The sequence below is a fragment of the Enhydra lutris genome, unplaced genomic scaffold, assembly GCF_002288905.1.
Source record: "Enhydra lutris kenyoni isolate GAN:26980312 unplaced genomic scaffold, ASM228890v2 scaffoldscaffold29, whole genome shotgun sequence".
NCBI classification, from domain to species: Eukaryota; Metazoa; Chordata; class Mammalia; order Carnivora; family Mustelidae; genus Enhydra; species Enhydra lutris.
Window position 1 is genome coordinate 17431171 of NW_019154113.1, and position 18516 is coordinate 17449686.

At 51.9% G+C, this 18516-nt stretch overlaps 3 protein-coding genes across 6 annotated transcripts in view; 1 reads left to right on the forward strand and 2 right to left on the reverse strand.

The window, feature by feature from the left end:
- The window catches only part of LOC111152579 (AP-3 complex subunit sigma-2), a 47612-nt gene extending 45448 nt beyond the window's left edge, over nucleotides 1–2164 (reverse strand). For 3 of the 4 annotated variants that reach the window (XM_022511069.1, XM_022511067.1, XM_022511068.1), the window contains exon 1: nucleotides 2044–2164. In XM_022511069.1, the coding sequence (XP_022366777.1) occupies nucleotides 2044–2112 (69 nt within the window). In that variant the 5' untranslated portion in view covers nucleotides 2113–2164. The remainder of the gene's footprint in view (nucleotides 1–2043) is intronic. The other variant, XM_022511071.1, reaches the window with a different exon arrangement.
- A 5257-nt stretch (nucleotides 2165–7421) lies between these two features.
- Nucleotides 7422–16952, reverse strand: LOC111152578 (actin related protein 2/3 complex inhibitor). Its single transcript, XM_022511066.1, has 6 exons — nucleotides 16790–16952; nucleotides 15443–15518; nucleotides 12757–12889; nucleotides 9650–9856; nucleotides 9111–9274; nucleotides 7422–8148 (listed from the first exon to the last, which is right to left on the reverse strand). Exons 1-6 carry the CDS (start codon nucleotides 16879–16881, stop codon nucleotides 8140–8142), a joined length of 681 nt encoding a protein of 226 aa, XP_022366774.1. The 5' UTR covers nucleotides 16882–16952; the 3' UTR covers nucleotides 7422–8139.
- Nucleotides 16880–18516, forward strand: part of LOC111152555 (cytochrome c oxidase subunit NDUFA4-like) — an 82375-nt gene continuing 80738 nt past the window's right edge. The window contains 1 exon segment of the mRNA XM_022511032.1: nucleotides 16880–17007. Coding sequence (XP_022366740.1) covers nucleotides 16880–17007 — 128 coding nt within the window.

Below are 18516 nucleotides of genomic sequence, written 5' to 3' on the forward strand. Positions count from 1 at the left end.
TACCTATAAAGTTTCTTATCAAAAAGATAGTAACAGGGCGCCTGGGTGGCTCAGTGGGTTAAAGCCTCTGCCTTCAGCTCAGGTCATGTTCCCAGGGTTCTGGGACGGAGCCCTGCATCAGGCTCTCTGCTCGGCAGGGAGCCTCCTTCCTGCCACCCCGTCTGCCTCTCTGCCTACTTGTGATCTCTGTCAAATAAATAAAATCTTAAAAAAAAAAAAAAAAAAAAAGATAGTAACAAGGAGCGTCTAGGTGGCTCAGTGGGTTAAAGCCTCTGCCTTCGGCTCAGGTCATGATCCCAGGGTCTTGGGATCGAGCCCCACATTGGGCTCTCTGCTCAGCGGGGAGCTTTCCCCTCTCTCTCTGCCTGCCTCTCTGCCTACTTGTGATCTCTTTTTCTCTGTCAAATAAATAAATAAAATCTTTAAAAAAAAAAAAGATAGTAACAAATGTCGATAGGGAGATAGAGAAATTGAAACCCATATACATTACTGATGGGAATGTAAAACAGTGCGGCCACTTTGGAAAACAGCTGGGCAATTGCTCAAAATGTTCACCATAAAGTTACCAGATAACCCAGCAATTCTACTCCTAGGTTTATAACCTAGAGAAATGAAAACATACGTGCACATAAAAACATGTACACAAATGTCCACAGCAACATTACCCACGAGAGCCACAGGGAGAAGCAACGGATAGGCAGTAAAAATGTGGTCTATCCATACAACGGAATATAACTTGGCAACAAAGAGGAATGACAAATTAATACATGCTACTAGCTGGATTAACCTTAAAAAGATATTAAGTGAAAGAAGCCAGTCATAAAAGACCACATACCACATACTGAATACCCTTTATATGAAATGTCCAGAATAGGCAAATTTAAAGAGACAGAAAGTTGACTAGTGGTTGCCTAGGGCTGAGGGAGTTGGGAGGAAATAGGGAATGATTCCTAATGGGTAGGGGCTTCTTTTTGGGGAAATGGAAATGTCCTAAAATTGACCATGGGGTCCGTTCCACAACTTTGTGAACGTACTGAAATCCACCGAACTGTATACATTAAATAGGTGAACTATATGTATGTGATTTATTTCTCAATACCACCTAAAAACAGAAAAATTCACACACACAAATGCATACACAAACTGAATCGTTGTATTGAACGTTAATAGTTTTATCTCAAAATAATTATTTAATAAAGTGTAATCTAGCTTAAAAAAATTCTATGAAAAAGGTAAAATTATTTTGTTTCTACCTATTTGACCGAAATAAAGGGGGGGGGGGGAGAGAGAAAAACACAGGGTCCATAGACACGGGGTTTAAAAAAAAAAAAAAAAAAGTGAGCTGAGTTTTCTGACTCTTTACCCTCCTTCGTTTCACCAATTATGTCTGTAACATTTGGAAACGTTGCCACGAAGAAATACAACCCTGGAGGGCAGGAGGCAAATCATGACGTTTGTGCTTTCCCAGAGGAGTTTCTGGGAAAACTCAAAATTCACGTTGTCATTTACTGAGCCCTCGCGCGGCAGCATTTGTAATTTCTCAACACTTCCCACTCTTAAGCTGACTTTGTTCATCTCTACGGGAGGAAGGGGCATCCAGTCCCTGGGCAGTCCCAGCCAGCACTGAAGCAAAATAAGCCCAAGGAAGCGCTTCTGCAGATCTTCTGGCGGAAGCAAGAACTTTCCTAAGGTGGCCTGTGTCTTCCTATTCGTACAACCGCGCTTAAGGACCGACAGATTAAAGGGACTTCACTCAGTCGCGTGTTCAGTGGGGCACACCCCCACCGTCATTCAGCGAGCCCTGAGACCCAAGGGGTGGTGTCACCAAACGGCAGAGAGATGCAGGGGTGGAGGAGCCAGTGAGGGAGCGCGGGGTGGGACAGACGGCCCGACAGCCTCCCGGGTCCCGCAAGGAGGGTCAAGAGGGTGAGGTCACTTTGGGTGGGAGGAGCCCGAGGTGGTCTACCGGCCGGAGTCGCCGAAGGGAGGGAAGAGGGAGCACGGGCGCTCCGAGGGGACGTGACGAAGCTGGGCCGCACTCACGAAACGCTGGTAGAAGCGGACCAGCCGCGGCTTCCCGTGGTTGTTGAAAACCAGAATCGCTTGAATCATCTTCGCCGGCCACGTTTCTTCAGCGCCGGCAGCTCCCACAAAGCATCTCCCTTCCGTCACAACACGGCCACTTCCGCTGGGTGCGCCGCGGAGCGAGGCCCGCGGAAACGTGTCCCCGCGCTCAAGGGTCCGAGCGCGAAGAGTCCGGCTTCCCAGCACTGCAGGGTCGGCGGGGGGCTTGCCGGGGTCGGACCCGTGCGGACCCCGGGGCCCGGCTGGGGCGTCACTTCGGCCGGCGTCGGCTTGCCAGTCCGGGCCTGGCCAGGGCGCGAACCGGGACCTCCACCGCTCGCCGGGACGGAACGCTTGCCGCGGAGTCCCCGGGCGGAGCACGTCGGAAAAGCAGATCCCCGACGCTGAAGCTGCCAAAAGCAGCCGCGCTCCCAGGCGACCGGGCGGCGGGAGCTTCCCAGTCCCGCCGCCCGCGCGAAAACGTGCAAGTCCTGCTTTCCCCGTCACACTTGCAGGACGGTTCGCAGTGTGCAGGTGCCGGCTCATCTAGCCACTGTCCGCGAAGGGGAACGTTTAGTTCATTTTCGTTTTTCCGTGGTCGGTAGTGAGTGGGGGATTAAGGACTCCTCAGTGCAATCCATGGGGCGATCCCAAGTGGTAGATTGTGTTTCTTCTTCTAATAACTTAGTGGGGGCGAGGGGGAGCCACGTCCCTTATTGCAGCTGGAGCTACACGTTGGAATCCCCTGTCCAGAGGACTGACAGTGGGCATCAAAAGATTTTAAAATATATAGAACATTAGGCCCAGCGTTTCCACTGTTAAAATTTATAATAAAAAGATTGTGGACGTGTGAAAAGCCTCAGGAATGTGCATCTCAGGGACCCTAGGTGGTTCAGTCCCTTAACCATCTGCCTTCAGCTCAGGTGGGGATCAAGTCTCGTGTCAGGCTCCCCGCCCAGCCTGCTTCTCTCTCTCCCTCTGCCTGCCTGCCACTTCCCCTGCTTGTGCTCTCTCCCTCTGACAAATAAATAAAATCTTAAGGGAAAAAAAAAGTACATCTGAGCAGTGTTAACTGCAGGGGAAAATGGGAAACAAATTATTCTGAAACGAGTTATTTGTTAAATGCCCTTTTTGGCATGCACATGAGAAATACTAAAAGGTCATTGAAAATAATACTGTGAAATGTTTACAGTATAGATAAGTGTTCTTGGCCTATCTGTAAGTTAAAGATCACACAAGGTATGTACATGGACATCCCACTGTGTAAAAGACTAAGTAGATACAATCAAATACAAATAATAATCATGTCTAGTGGAATGTCAGCATCACTCAGTGTTCAGCACTGCCCTGGTTATAACCCTGGCTCCGGTGACCACCTGGGTACTTTGGGCAAGCACCTTCATCTGTAAAACAGGCATAGTATCAGTTTCCTTTACTTTATTATTTGTTTTTAAAATATTTTATTTATTTGAGAGAGAGAGCATGAGCGAGGAGAAGGTCAGAGTGAGAAGCAGACTTCCCGTGGAGCTGGGAGCCCAATGCGGGACTCGATCCCGAGACTCCAGGATCATGACCTGAGCTGAAGGCAGTCGCTTAACCAAGTGAGCCACCCAGGCACCCAGTTTCCTTTACTTTAAAACTAGGCTCTTTTCTACTTGAAAAAAACTATTCCACTTAGACGGTTATAAATACAAAATCAGTTGTTTGTAAGCACTTGGAGCAATGCATGGCATTTAACTGAGTGGTACATAAGCAATTTAACAAAGCAGTGAAATTTGATGTCTTTTATTTTTTCGAATTTTCTAAAATAAATATGTATTACTCTTGTAGCCAGATTTTTTTTTTTTAAGTTAAAAAATATCCAAGATTAGCATCTGACCCTTGATGTCAACTCAGGTCTTGATCTCAGGGCTGTGAGTTCAAGCCCTGCGTTGGACTACACCCCAGGTGGGGAGCATACTTAGAAAAAAAAAAAAAATGAAGTCAATTAATATGCACTGAAACTTGACAAAATGTTTCAAATGTTGAGGAGAAATAACAAAATACTAAAACAGAAGAGTAATAAGGAAGACCTAGCTCTACCAACTATTAAAACCTACTATGATAGTTCAAATTGTCACTATAGGGAGACATTGAAATAGAATAAGAATTTAAGTATAAAATAACTTTAATATGTGATGTAGGAGACATCGTAACTTGAGAGTGGGAAGGAAGCCAATAACTGTATTGGGAGAACTGGTTAATAATTTGAAAATAAGCTATTTAGTCTTCCTACCCTTTCACTTCCTACCCTTTCACAAATTAAAGGCAGAGTGGATTAAGGACTTAACTGTGAAACCAGGTAATAACCAAAATGAAAGAATTGAAACTGAGTATCTAACATCTGAAAGGAGAATATAAACCTAGAAGCAATAAAAAATCACAAAAAGTCAACAGATGTATCTATATAAAGATTTTATGTTTGTAAAAAAAAATCAATTTTTTAAAAACAGAAGTTGATAAAATATGGTTAAGTTGTTATATTTAAAATATAACCGAAAAGACCTCCACCTTCAGTGTATCAACAGGCAAAGAAACTGAGTAAGCAAAGAGGAAATATATCTAGTTAATGAACATGGAAAGAATCTTTAAGCTCACTATTAATGGGGGAGAAAAGCTAATCGCAAACTATTAACTTTAAAGTATCGTTTTACCTTATCAAATACCATTTTTCAAATGTTATTACACCCAATTCTGGCAAAGGTAGCATGGAAAAGGTCCTCTCCTACAGTGCTGGTGAAATTATAACTCAGAACAACCCTTATGGAAAGCAATTTGACAATCTAAAAAAACTTCTGCAGAAGACTCCTAGATTCCCAGTAATCTGACTCCTGGGAATCTGACTCTAAAGAAATAACCCCAAGATACAAAAATATGGTGGGGGGGCAGGACAGGGAGGGTGTATGGGTGAAATTTAGGGAACTACATAATCTAGAACACTTATTGACATGTTAATTATATTAGCTCCAAGTAGGAGTCAATTAATTACCCCAAAATTGGACAATGATAGAGCTGCTAAATGGCAATCTTAAAAAACAATGGTTATGAAGACTCTGTAGCAATATGGGAAGCGATTATATAACATTAATTGAAAAAGGATTATCAAATTTTATGTGTAGGTATGATATAACAACCAGGGACGCAATATTCCAGGAGCAGGCCCCACCCCCACCTCCATGGCTTTTCAGGTGCTCATGTCTTGCTGGAAAATCCCTTTTCTCCTCCATCTACCTGGACTTCTTTCCATCTCCACTCCCCTCGCTACACACTCTATCTAGCCTCTCACTGTGACAATTAAGGCAGTCTCCCAGTTGGGCTCATTGCCTTCAGCTTCTCTGCAGTCAAATGATCTTCGATAGAAACAAATCAAATTGTACCACTCTCCCCAGAATCAGTGGCTTCCAGGAAGTTAAGGATAAAGTCCTAAAATACTTAACATGCTAAAAATACCACGCCTGATATCCTGCATCATCTCCAACATCTCCACCCGTTCTCTGAGCTCCAGCCACAAAGGCCTTTACCTTTCTCCATCCCACTGTCCTTCCCCTCCTTCTCTCCTTCCCTCCTTCCTTCACCTCTCTCCTGCCCATTTTTTGTCCAGGGCTTCCCCCACTGACACACTGGACCTCCTTTTATGGAATGGTGGCCTGCCTGTATGACCTTGCCATACCCTTTGGCCCTAGTGCTATGGGCAGCAGGATGCCCTCACTGGGTGTCTCTACTCCCAGTCAGTATCTCCAGTCCTCCTGCTGCTTAACTGCTTCCCTGGCCACCCCCATGACTGAGGTCCCAGCACACTCAACACCCAGCCAGCCCCATTCAGACACAGGACACCAGGGAGGCAGCTTCTATAACTGTCGAGGTGAGAGGTCACAGGGATCTAAACTAAGAAAAGGGTGACAAGAACACAAGAGATCCGTGAGCAGACCAGTAACCCATGACTTCAGGTGGCCTCACTGAAGCGTGAATCCCAAGCCTCACGGCCATATTGTCAAGCCCAGGCTCAAATATGCAAGAAGGTAAATGAAAATTGGAACCATGATAATAAGTTTGGGAAGCATAATATTACCTGCTCAACTGCTAATACCAATGGAACAGATTTCAGCCTGGACAGATCAGCAGTCAAGGGTTTAGGCAAGTTCCCTAACGTCTAGGGATATAACCCCACTTCACAGGGCCAGGACTCCTCTGGCCCCCGTGTCCAAGGTCCTTCTGTAGGTCAAGAAGCAAAGGATGGTGGATGGGGGGCAGGTGGAGAACGTAAGCTTGACTTTCCACAGCCCTGGATTTAAATCCTGGCTGTGCCACTTATTAGCTGTGACTCTGGGGAAATTGCCTTAACCTCTCCAGAGCCCCTTTCCTCCCCTGTAGTATACATGTGGAAGGAGAATAACCCAGTGAAGATTATAGAGTTTGAAATCGGACTGCCTGGGTTGAAATTCCTCTCCTCTATATACTACAGATGGAGCCTCTAAGTTTCAAAATCATATGAAATTTAAAAATGAGAATAATCACACATACCTCCCGGGATTGTTGGGACAGTTAAGTAAGAGGTTGCAAGCTCTTAGCAAGTACAGGTTTCCCCCACTATCGAAAAAGTACAGCATTCCTACAAACCCTGTGAGAGGCAGTGAGGAAGCACTCACCATTAATTTCCATGGGGAAATGAGCGTTCTCTTAGGCTTTTCTGAAACCTTAGGGCACATCTTGCTAACACGTGCACAAAATCCATTGCAGTAAAGCACAGATGCTCCCAGACACAGTTCAAAGCTCTAGGGGCTTGATGATTGGGTACAGTTCCCAAGGAAGGAGATGGGTGGGGTCCCTCTCACCACTTGGGGTGCACACAAATGCTGAATGCTGTTTTCTTTTTTCTTTTGCCTTATTATCACAAAAATGAAAACCCTCTAAAGATTTCTTTTGATTAGAAAAAAACAGGTACTAAGGTAGGTCTTTCATAAAAGCCAAGTATTATAACATAAACTTTTGAAAAATGGGGGATATGGGCGCTCGCACCAGGAAGCAGGTCAGTGGCTAAGTTACCATCATGGAAAGCATCTAGTGCTGTGTTTGATATATTAGGAGACTCAATAATTGTTAGTTCACCACCACCCTATCTTGTCCCTGAGGCCAGCAGGATCCGAATGTCACCAAGTCTCTGCCCCATTTGACTCCACGTCCCATATCAGATCTGAGTGCGGGAACACTACCCAGCAAGGCGATGATCATGATCAAAAAGACGCGGCTTCCTTCTTATAGGATCATTGCTCAGCTGGAAGACTGCTGACACCTGACATGACCCAGTCAATGCACAGGAATCCTTTTCTGAAGGTTTACTCACTCATAAAAAGTTCTCAAAGTACAAAACAACAAAAACAAAGGTTTTATCGAAATGTGGCCTGGCAGAGTAAGCCTGCAAGGTGGGGACCAGCCACCTGGAAAGACCCTAGGCCTCCCTGAGAACAGCATCCCCATCAGACAGCAGCCAGGGAGGTCAGGAGACAGGAAGCCCCGCAATGTTGCAGAGAACCAGAGGAGGAATAAAGAACTGGCAGCTCTGGGGAAGGAAAAGGGCACAGAGGGAACAAGGAGGTTTGAACAGGAGAGCAAAGGCTACAGCTCAGAGCCCTGGCGGTAGGGGGCAGGTGAGGGAGGAAGGCAGGATATACAAGGACAGGGGAAAGCATGCAGATGAGGGCCATTCCCCAAGTGTACACCAAGACCAAGTTCAATTCCACTGCCTGCCTCTAGAAACAAGGCTGCCATTCAGGGCAAGGGCCACGGTGGAAAGGTCTAGGAGATCTACACTCACATCCAGGGAGGGCCCCTCCAGGAGCCACAGCGTGGGGCGCCATTGGTCATGTCACGGTCATGGATTTGACTTTAGCAGTGCTTATTCCAAGAGTATTCTGGGGCAGCAGGAGGAAGAACCAGGGAAGGCTTGGTGGACTGCTTCCTTCAACTCCAGAGTAGATGTTGACGGATCACAGTCTCAGCAGCGCTGGTGGCCTCAGAGACGCTTCACGCCCACTCACCTCAGTCATCCTAGGGGTTAAGGGAAGAGAAGTGAACAAAGTGCATTTCATAAAAGTCTTCTACAAGTCCAACAAGGGTCCCACTGAGGGGTACCAATGGAGCCTTCAGCCACCTTTCTTGGTTTCACCTTGTTCGAGCGGACCAGGGAGCTGGCCTGGCAGCTCCAATCATGTTTCATTCCGAGACTCACTTTACTACGACAAAGAGGAATCCAGACCCTCCATTCTTCCTTCCCTGCTTTCTCCGGAGAATGTCATTATCAGTATCACCTAGATAAATAGCCCATCTCTCTGGGACTTTGTTTTAAATGTTCAATTTGGGGCCTTTTGACATCAATTCAAATCTTCAGGTGAAATAAGCTTGAGAAAAACACATCCACTGTGGATGGACTGAAGATCAACTAGGGGCTGACCTTTGGCATGCGTGCGTGCACACACACACACACACACACACACACACACACACACACACACACACAACAACCTAGTGAGGACCAAGCCAGCCATCTTCCAGCCACTTTGGGCAGGGAGCCCAGAACGAAGGAGGGGAAAAAAAAAAAAAAACAAAAAAAAAAAACTCATTCAGCTCAGCTGCCACAACATGGCTAATGTATTCACTTGAAGTGAAAATGTTTGGAGATCCAACGGCATCAGGTTTCACTGGTTCCCCTCCATGGTCCATTTTTTTCCATCCCTTGCTTTTATTAATCTTTGGGACTTTCTTGTAGATTGGCACAGCTCAGACCCACCAAAAAAGAAAGGTCTCGAGTGGTCACCCTTCACTCCTTGAAAAGAATTTTCCTGGGGCTGACTCATTCTTGGGAATCCCGTGGAATTCCACCAAAGCTGGGGGCCTACAATGTACGCTGCCGTGTCCTTGTCCTACACACAACCTCAGCCCCTACAGACAAAATTCCTGTCGAGAGATAAACTGTACCAACGCCGGGCCCACGGTCATCGCTCGTGACCTACCCACTCCTCGTCCTCGGCCCCGTCCCCCTGCTCTCGGGTCTCCTCCACGGCTCCCGCCGAAGACTTCTGTGCCATAATGTTGTCTGTCCAGGATGCCCCTGTCTTTCCATCACCAGCAAAATTACACTTGGTCACTGTTCCAGCCTCAAGTTTGGCTAAGGACTCTGAAAGAAGGGAAGAAGTTGAATGGCCCCGTCTCCCTATTTTGGAAACATATTGGGGGCTGGCCTGATCTGCTGGGGTCCCCTAGGCCCGGGTTAAACCACTGTTCTCTCAGACCTGGGTACCCTCGGGGAGGCCCTGAGTGTGATCTCTAGGTGCTAGACAGGAGACATCACCCACAGGAACCATGGGATGGGGTGGCTCCCCCAGGATCCAGAGTGTTTAGGCTGTTGGCCCCAGGGCACTTGTCCAGACACTTAGGAACAGATCTCAGGACTAAGCAGACCTGGCCTGCTCCCATGAGCTCTGAGCAGGAGGGGTAGGGGAGCCTCAGACAGAAGGCCAAGAGCCTCTACAGGCCATGGGAACATGCTCACCCAGGAAGGGGCCGTCGCCTCGAGTTTTCAGCCGTACCCCGGCCCCCAGCTCCAGCTCCAAGGCCTCCATCTCCGACTCGGGCATCCAGAACGCCACTGTCTGGTCGGGGGTAAGGCTCTCTGTCAGCGCAAGCAGCTCTGGCTTTTGTACCAGTGCCTTCAGGGCCTCGGGCGTGAGCCTGTCGGTGTCCCCCATCGCCTCCACCTCTGCAGGCACACAGCATGAGAAGGTCGTTACTGCTGGAGTGGCAAGCACGCAGGAGGGCCTTTCGGGAGCCAGGTGAGGCCGGAGGGCTCTATACACACGGAACCACCTGAAGCGAGGGCTCCGAGTCCCCATGGTGCCAGGACTCACCGAGGGCTTCCTGGCAGAGGAGGTATGGGCGTGGGCCCCGGAGCCAGGCTGCCTGGTGCCGATCTGTTTGCAAGCCATGTGAACTCGGGCAGGTGACTTAACCTCCCTGGGCCTGACAGGTGGGGATAAAAACGGTACCCACCTGCTAGGGCGGACGTGAGGTGTACATGAAGTAACACACGGAAAGCAGTCAGCACGGTGCCTGGCATGCAGGAAACCCTCAATGCAAGTAAATGTCTTAATTATGCCTTTTTGACACAGGAGAAAATGAAGGCTTAGGGAGGTCAGGTGAGTTGCCCCAGGTCACACAGCTAGTCAGGGAAAGAGGCAGAATGCAAAGCCTCCACACGTGCCTCCCCATGGAGGCCGCAGTGATGAGCCAGGGTTCTCTCCCGGGTCTCGGGGGCTCCTGGTAGGGCTGGAGCTGCTGGAATGAATAGCCAACCATGGCGGTGCCCGTCCTCCCCCTTGGCCTACTCATCCCAGTCCTGGCAAAGCTCAAGGCTCAGGGAGAATTCCAACAGGCTCACCTGCCAGCCCTGAATGTCCCAAATCTGGAGATCCCGGGTTGGGGACCAGGGCATGGGGGGTGGGCAGCGGTGTCCCAGACTGAGAAGTGAGGACTCGCAAGGCCCTGAGACCTCACAAAGGTGTGCACAGCCACCCCCCAGCTCAGCGACCCAAAACTGTCCGCAGGTGGCCCTCTCCATGCCAACAGAAGCCAACAGATGGGGGCAGGGCTTCGGCTGGAGAGAGCAGCCAGCTGGCCCATGGAGCCCACACTGCGTTCCATTCAGGGTGTAAAACCTCCAAGATCCGTCAGGAACGCTTTTTGGGGTTCCCCCACATACCTCACTCCCACCAAGGGCTTTCAAACTGCTCCCTACTCCTCAGCCCTCGCTCTGCTCAATGTCCCTGAGGAACCAAACCACCTCACCTCCACTTCCCAAGAACCCCCTAATACCACCTGCCTGTCAATCTACTGATAAGCACATGAAACCTCTCCTCCTCCCTTCTGTTTCCATCTCAAAGGACCATGGGTCCCCCTCCGGCCTCTAGCCAGCTCCCCCAGATCTGGGCTCCAGATCCCATCCACTCCCCCTCCTCGGGGACCAGGCTCTCCTTCTCCCTACCAAATCTTTCCTCAATGCCCTCCTGAATTCTGGCTTTGACACCCACTACTTCAGAAGCCCCTACCCCCACACCGACTAGGGTCACTGGGAGCTCTTCACTGTGAGCCCACTGGAGGCTCAGTGGCCCCCACTTTCCTGGGGCTGAGACAGCACCTGACCTCATCACTACCTCACCCCCACCTTCACTGGGCCTCAGAGACACACAGGCTTCCCCCCCAACCCCAGCCTCTGCAGAGGTCCCTCTCCTGCCTTTACAGGCTCCTTCCCTGTTCTCCCGGGTTGCTCTTCCCCAAGACGGCCTTCTGGGCAACTCCATCCACTTTCCTAGCTTCAGGACCGGCAATGCATAACAACTTCTGAACATGTGCCTCCAGCCCAGCCTGCTTCCTGCGTTCTAGAACTGTGGCCCCAAGGCCCCAGTGCACTTGCAGGCCCCTCTACCTGAAACTGCGACCACAGTTTCCCACAGGTCCACAGGTCCCAGACAGAACGCTTCTCCCCACACCCGCAGCCAAACCCAAACCCGGGGGGTCGTCCCTGATTCCTCCTTCACTCTCCTTGTCTCGAAGCACTGAGGCCACGGTCCCTCCTCTGTCTCCAATCTATCCAGTCTCTCCATCCCCACCCACAGGCCCTTAATTCAGCCACCACAGCCTCCTAACAGGCCTGCTGGTCTCCCCTCGGGGATTGTTAAAAAGCGTTCTAATCATGTCGCTCTCCTACTAAAAACTACCCATGACAGGGCTCCCCTGAACCCTTGGGTGAGTGTCCCTTCTGGGGCCCTTCTCGACCTGGCCCCTGCGTCCCTAGATGCTTCTCCTCCCCCTGCATCAGGGGCCCCCAGCTCCCAGCATGCCTTGGTACACAGCCCCCTCCTGAAACGCCCTTCCCAGCCCTGGCACCCTGCTGACTCCTGCTTTTCCTTCAGCATTTGGTCCTGCTGTCCCCTCCTCCAGGGCAGCCCCTGACCATGCCTGCCTGGGCTCCAGTCCCGGGCCCGTCCATCTCTGCTACCAGACTGAGGACATCTCGAGTGCAGGTCCGAGTCGTGTTCGTCCAGGGACGAACAGGCAGCTCCACACGCGGCTCAGGGCCTGGTCCAGCACAGATGCTCATTAAATAATCAGAGAATGAACGGACAACTGAGAGCACGAATGAGTAAACCGACAGAGGCACGGATGGATGGATTCTCATTCAACCTTAAAACCTTCTTCCACAGGGGCAGACAGCAAAGACGTCCTTGTAGAGCCAAAACTGGAAAGAGGAATGAAGTCACAAAGGGCCTAAGAATCCCATGGGAATTTGGGCAGGAAAATGGAGCCTGGGCACAAAGACAGCGAGAGCCCAGAGTACACTGTACACGGACGACTCTGCCAGACTCCAGGAGTCGGCAGGAGGTGGGAGGCCAGCCAGGCCCTGAGGATTGAGGTGGGGCCCTAGGGATCCTCTGAGTGAAAGTGGGGGCAGGAAGGAGTCCAGCCAGGGGTCCTCAGGCCAGAAATGGGCTTCAAGGCCAGCCACACTGAGAAGACACTCACTAGGGCCAAGGGACCCCCTAGAGACACAGAAAGGCCACAGGCTCAGGAGGCCCTGAGGGAGGAATGATGGAGGATACCTACTGTAGGACGACATGAGGAAGCCCGTGTTGACCTTCCTGGTGGCGCTGAAGTTGGGCTCAACCTCATTTCCCTTGGGGTCGAACTTCCGGCGATGGATGCGACTGGGCCTGATGTACAGCACGTAGTAGCGCTCCTGGGGCCAGAGAGAGAGTGGGGGGCTGCTTCCCTCCCCCCTCCCTCCAACACACACACTCCCCACAGGGCTCCACAGCAAACCGCCCCCTAACATCTCCCTCCATCCTGAATCCCACCTCAGTGCTGAAAGATACTCAAGCTTGGGCAGATGCCACCCCCCCAGCATAGTCATTCATTCATCTAATCGTGTGCTTAGCACAGCACCTGCCACACAAAATGAACCACGTAGACAGCCGTGAGATGGCAGGCCCCGTGCCTGACCCCAAGGTCTCCACCCAGCCAGAGACAGAAAACACAGACAAAAAACCATAACCCAAGCGCCAAGGACCCCAAATACTGCAACGGGGGAGTGAGAAACCCAAGTGTCGTGGAAAGGGCACTGTAAGGGAGTTTTGAGTGAGGGTAGCCATAGTGCCTCTTCCAACACATGTGGGACCTGGGGCAAATCCCTCCCAGCCTCAGTTTCCCCTGTGGCATGGGGACAATGCACCGTCTACTTTCAGGAATGTTGCAAAGGTTCAAGGAGATGACAGAGGAGGCAGCACGGTGGAAAACACGGAGGGTGCTGTCAATGCTGCTTGCCAGCTGCTCTAAGCCAAACAGGCAGATAACCCCCCCCCCCCCCCCCAGAGACTGGAGAAGAGGAATCCACCTCCCAGGAAAAACAGAAAAAGCGAGGTCTCGGAGTGTGGAGATCCTAGGACTGCGGGGGAAGAAGGGTGAAGGGAGACTATTCAAAGCCGGGGACGGGTACGAAATCAAAGTCAAGGTCCCATGTACGTGTCTGAGTGACACAGGGCACGCAGGGGCCTCGCGGGCACCCAGGCTGAGAATGTAAGTAGCATCAGTTCAAGATGGGCCCTGCGCTGGTATTCAGAGTTTGGACTTGATCTGGTGGACAAGAAGGAATCCTCAAAGGTTTCTGAGCGGCAGTGAGATCCTGAGAGGTCTTTCAGGAAACAAGCTGGCAACAGGGCAAAGATGAGCGCTGGGGGCAGCCAGAAGGCAGGAGGGGCAGGTGCAAGGTTTGAAGAGGACAGGCTAAATTCCTGAGGCTCATTCGAGGCCAGTGGAAAGAGGAAGGGAAGGGCGGGGAAGGGATGGTCAAGGGAGGAGGCCAATAGGACCAGGCACGGCTTGCCTGGGAGAGAAGGGAGTAAGAGATAGCGGAGGTTTGCCGGCCTGTGGCCAGCAGCTGGGAGGTGTATTGCCTTATCATAGGGCGGGGGAACTGAGGGGGCGAGCTTGGGCAGGGCTAAGAGAGCCCCACAACAGGCCGGAGTGAACTAGCACTGGCTTTGCAAGGCGGGCTGGCCGGGGGCTCTGGATTGGTTGTCTACCCTCCTGACTTGCACACTAAGGAGGGGGTGGGGGAGCGGAGGCTCTCCCCAGGGCCACAGGACAGCAACAGGCGCTGAGCAGCACCAGGCCTCTGGCCTGCCTCGGGGGCACCGAGATGAGCTCGGCTTTAGGGATCAAGGAATGAAGGTGGTCAGCACAGGAGAGCGGGGCTATATGAAAGGGGGCGGAAATGCAGAACTAGTGCTCTGGAAAGCGACAACAGTAAGCAGCAGAGGTGTGTGTGAGCACACCTGAGATGGCGTGGTGACAGAGGGCATGACCCCAGGGACATGAGAGGACAAGGGAAGAAGGTACAAGGACATGGGAGCTGAAGCCCCGGGGAGGGTCAATAACGCAGACTGTAGGCTGGACAAAGGCCCCTCATACAGCAACCCACCTCCCACCCCAGTGTCCCCACCTGTATGCACAAGGTCCTAGAAACCCAGACTTCCAAAGCGCCCAGGCACACACAGTGGTGCTCAAAGAAGAGCAGGCCCACGCCAAGAGATTCACCACTGTGCAAAGGGAGAACTTCAAGGGTCCTTCTAACAGCAAATTCCACCAGTACATTTAAAATAATGCAATTCCAAAAAGTTCCAAGGACATGCAGCCTCCCAGGAACAGACGTGGTACTCAGAAAGGGGAAGGTCACTGCCGGCCCCTCACACCCACACAGGCTGCTAACCCGCTCTCCCCTTGTCCATTAGGCCCCAGGGCAGTGGGAACCACCAGACCAGAAGCCAGGAGTCTGGGCCCTCGGCCCTCCCAGAATAAAGAGCCCCTCATCCTGCCCAGCCAGTAAGGCTCCCAGCGCTCTAAACAGAAGGTGACAGGCCTCTTCACAGCGTCTTCCGGCCACACAGCACCCACAGCCTCAGCCCTGAACCAGTCACCTTACCCCTTCTGCTCCCACCCTCCCAATCCCAGCCCCAAACGCGCCAATGGGGTTAGGGCTACTCTGTCTTATCAGCAAGAACCCAGGTCCTGCCCTCTGTCCTCTGCCTAGCACAGTCCCAGTTGGCCCCTTTCCACCCAGTGGCCCCTTTGGGCTGCTATCTCCCCACTCACCCCCCACCTGTCCCACAAGCCCCTCCGGGAATGAGCTGCACCCCAAGTCTGCGCACTGGCAGAGCCGAGCACAGGGAGATGGCTTGGTGGCTGGGGACCGGGAAGCCAGTCCCTGCAGGTGTTCCCTGGCAAGCATCCTCACCTTCCTGTCATGGGCGTCCAAGATGCTGTGGCGAGACACATCGACCAGTTCTCCCTCCAGCAGGACGCCATTTCCCCTGGGGATGAGAGAGAAAGAAGGGATCCGCTGCTTCTGTCAGTTGTCAGGGAAGAACCACAAGTTCAATGGCCCAGGTCCAGGTCGGAGCCTGCACTGGGACCGCAGCAGGGCCCACAAGTGTCTCCTAGTCGCCTGGCCCTCAAGCAGGCCTGGTACTGAACAGGTCCTCCATTCCTCGGAGGGCCCCAAAGGCTGGGACGCAGTGCAGAGGGTGGGGGGACAGCCTCAGGCTGCAAGACCAAGCTGCGGCCCCTCGTGCAAGGGTTTACTGTAATGCACAGCCTCAGTCTTCCTAGCTAGAAAATGGGAGAGTAACAGCCACCTCACTCTGCTTCTGTGATGACCACAGCATAAGATCGTGTAAGTGAAGGTGTTTATAGACTATTAAGTGCTTACTAAATATAAAGGATTTTACTTTTTTATTAAGCCAAATTTGAGGGAGAGGTCTAAGCTGCTATAGAGTATCTTTCTTTTTCACCTGTTTGGGTTTTTTTTCCCCCCCACCTCTCTTAAAGCACTTTCTATTCTTCTCCTCGCTCGTATCCACCTAGAGGTGGGAAAACCCAAGCTTAGAAGTTCCATGACTAGCCCAAGAGGAACTAGATTGCCGCTTCCCTCTTCTAGTTTTCATAAAAGAACCGGAGGCTTCCCTTTTTAGAGCCACAGAAATGGGAGAGGGATGGGGACACGAAAGGATGGGGATGAAAACGGAAACTCGCTCTACTTTACTTACCCTACCCATCGCCTCACCTGCAAATTCTTGCGTTTCTAACTGCAAATGGAAGGGTCCATTTGTTCTCATAACCCCCAGTGCGGGTGACGACAGCCACCCCCTCCCCATCCGGAGCCCACACGCGCCACCAGGCAGGCACGGCCCTCCCACGGCCACGCCAACTACCCCGCGCTCCTGGGGTCCCTGCACTACGTCCTCCCTTCAGGGGCGGGAAGTGGGGCGGCCTGTGCCAAGGCCTGCAGGCAGGGCGCGGAGGCCAGTAGCTAGAGTTCACAGCCGCAGCCCGGGAGGGGTTGAGACAAAGGTCGGTGCTTTGGAGCGCCGGGAAGGGTACGGGGGGCAGCGGGGAGTTTTAAGCTGATCTGTGTTTTAGGGGGTGCGCTCCGGCTGCAAGGCGGAGGGGAGCGCCGGGGTGCGAGTCGTGGGGTAGCTACGGCCATGTCTGCCTTTTCTACTCCCCGCACCCGGATCGCAGTCCCCTCCCCAATCCCGGAGCCCGGGTTCCACGCCGGGGAGGCGGGGGCAGAGCGGCCTACCCCTGGTGGGCGGCGGGGTCCCAGGCCCCCGGCAGCCGCGCGCTCCGCACCGCCTTGTTCCGGAGGGCGCAGTCGTGGTAGATGCGGCTCATGACGCGCACGGCCGCTGCGCCCGCAGGCCTGGCGCTTCCGGGCTGCGCGCGGGGTCTCGGGCGTGACGCGGGGGAGCGCGGGGGGCGCGCGCCGGGCGGCGATTCCCAGGCGCGGATCCGGGAAGGGTGCGGTCTGGCCCCGGCTAGCCCTGGCGGGACTTAAAGGAGCCGAGCCCCATTCCTGCCGCGGGACGGCGCGCGCGGGGAGGTGGGCTTCCGGGAAGACCCACAGTTGGGGCCTCTTTGTGGGCGGGGAGGGGAGCCAAGTTCTCTTTCCCTGCCTTCCTTGTTCCTATAGGGAGACCCCGTCCCAACGCACGTCCCAACAAAGGGGAAATTGAGGCCCAGAGATCCTACAGGATCAGCTCTGGAAGGAGCAGGAATGGAGTAAAGGGCACAGTCTTCAGGGATGGCGGGATGGTCAGCGCAGAAGGGGCTCTTCGTGCTCTGCCCAAGGTCCCACAGTGGCTGGGGAAGGGGTTCCAGGGATCTGTGCTTGGGTGTCATACTGAGGTTTGAATCCCAGCTGCGTGAGCATGAGCAAGTGTCTCGACCTCTCTGAGCCCATTCTTCTTTTTCTACGGGGTCGGTATCCCAGGGGTGGTACGGGTTCGGCTTCGTAAACTCACTCTAGCACAGAGCATTTCCCCTCTCTGCCTTCCCGTACCGCTCTTGAACCCCTCCCCAGCGCCCTACTCCCCCCTGCCCAAGAATGTAAGAGCAGAGAGGGGCATTTTCCAAGCCTGGGGGCAGGAGTCTGTTCTGACCCAGGGATTGCTGGAGAGCCTGGGTTCTCTTAGACCCGTTCATGGAATTCATCTGTGGCCTCTGGGGGAGCATTCAATAGGGGGGTGGTCTGGGAGATACGTGGGAGTCCAAGATGAGCTCAATGGTGGAGGAAGCACCCTTTCCCCCCAACGCACATTAAGACTTTGGTGGGTCCTAAGCCCTTTTGTTTTCAAGGGCTCCTTCCCTGATTTAAAAAAAAAAAAAAAAAAAAATTAATATATTTTACGTGTGGGTTGACATAAAGATGAATATATTAATATTATATATTAAAACATTTTCTTCAGCCTAAAAATTCCTTTTTTCTTCTACTTTTTTAAAGAAACTAAAACATTTTCATGGGTCCTAGGCACTGTGTCAAACGGATTAGTTAGCTCCCCTCCTTCCTCCTCAGTCTGGCCTACTTGGCTGTTCCAGAAAGTCTGAGAGAGAAGGACAAGAACACTAGTGGGCTCTGAGCAGAACTATCTCTGGGCTTTCTCTATTCAAAACTCCCCTGGCTGATATAAGGAACTCCTACAACTTAATAGCAAAACCCCAAATAACCCAATTAAAAGATGGGCAAAGGAACTGTATCGATATTTCTCCAAAGGAGACATACACATGGTGAACAGGTACATGAAAATCTGCTCTGCATCACTAATCCTCAGGGAAATGCAAACCAAAACCACAATGAGGTATCATCTCACACCTGTTAGGAGGGCTGGTATCAAAAAGACAAAAGATAAGTATTAGCAATTGATACACTGTTGGTAGGAATGTAAACTGGTATAGCCACTGTGGAAAACAATAGAATTTTTTCAAGAAATTAAAAATAGAACTACCATATTATCCAGCAATCACACGTCT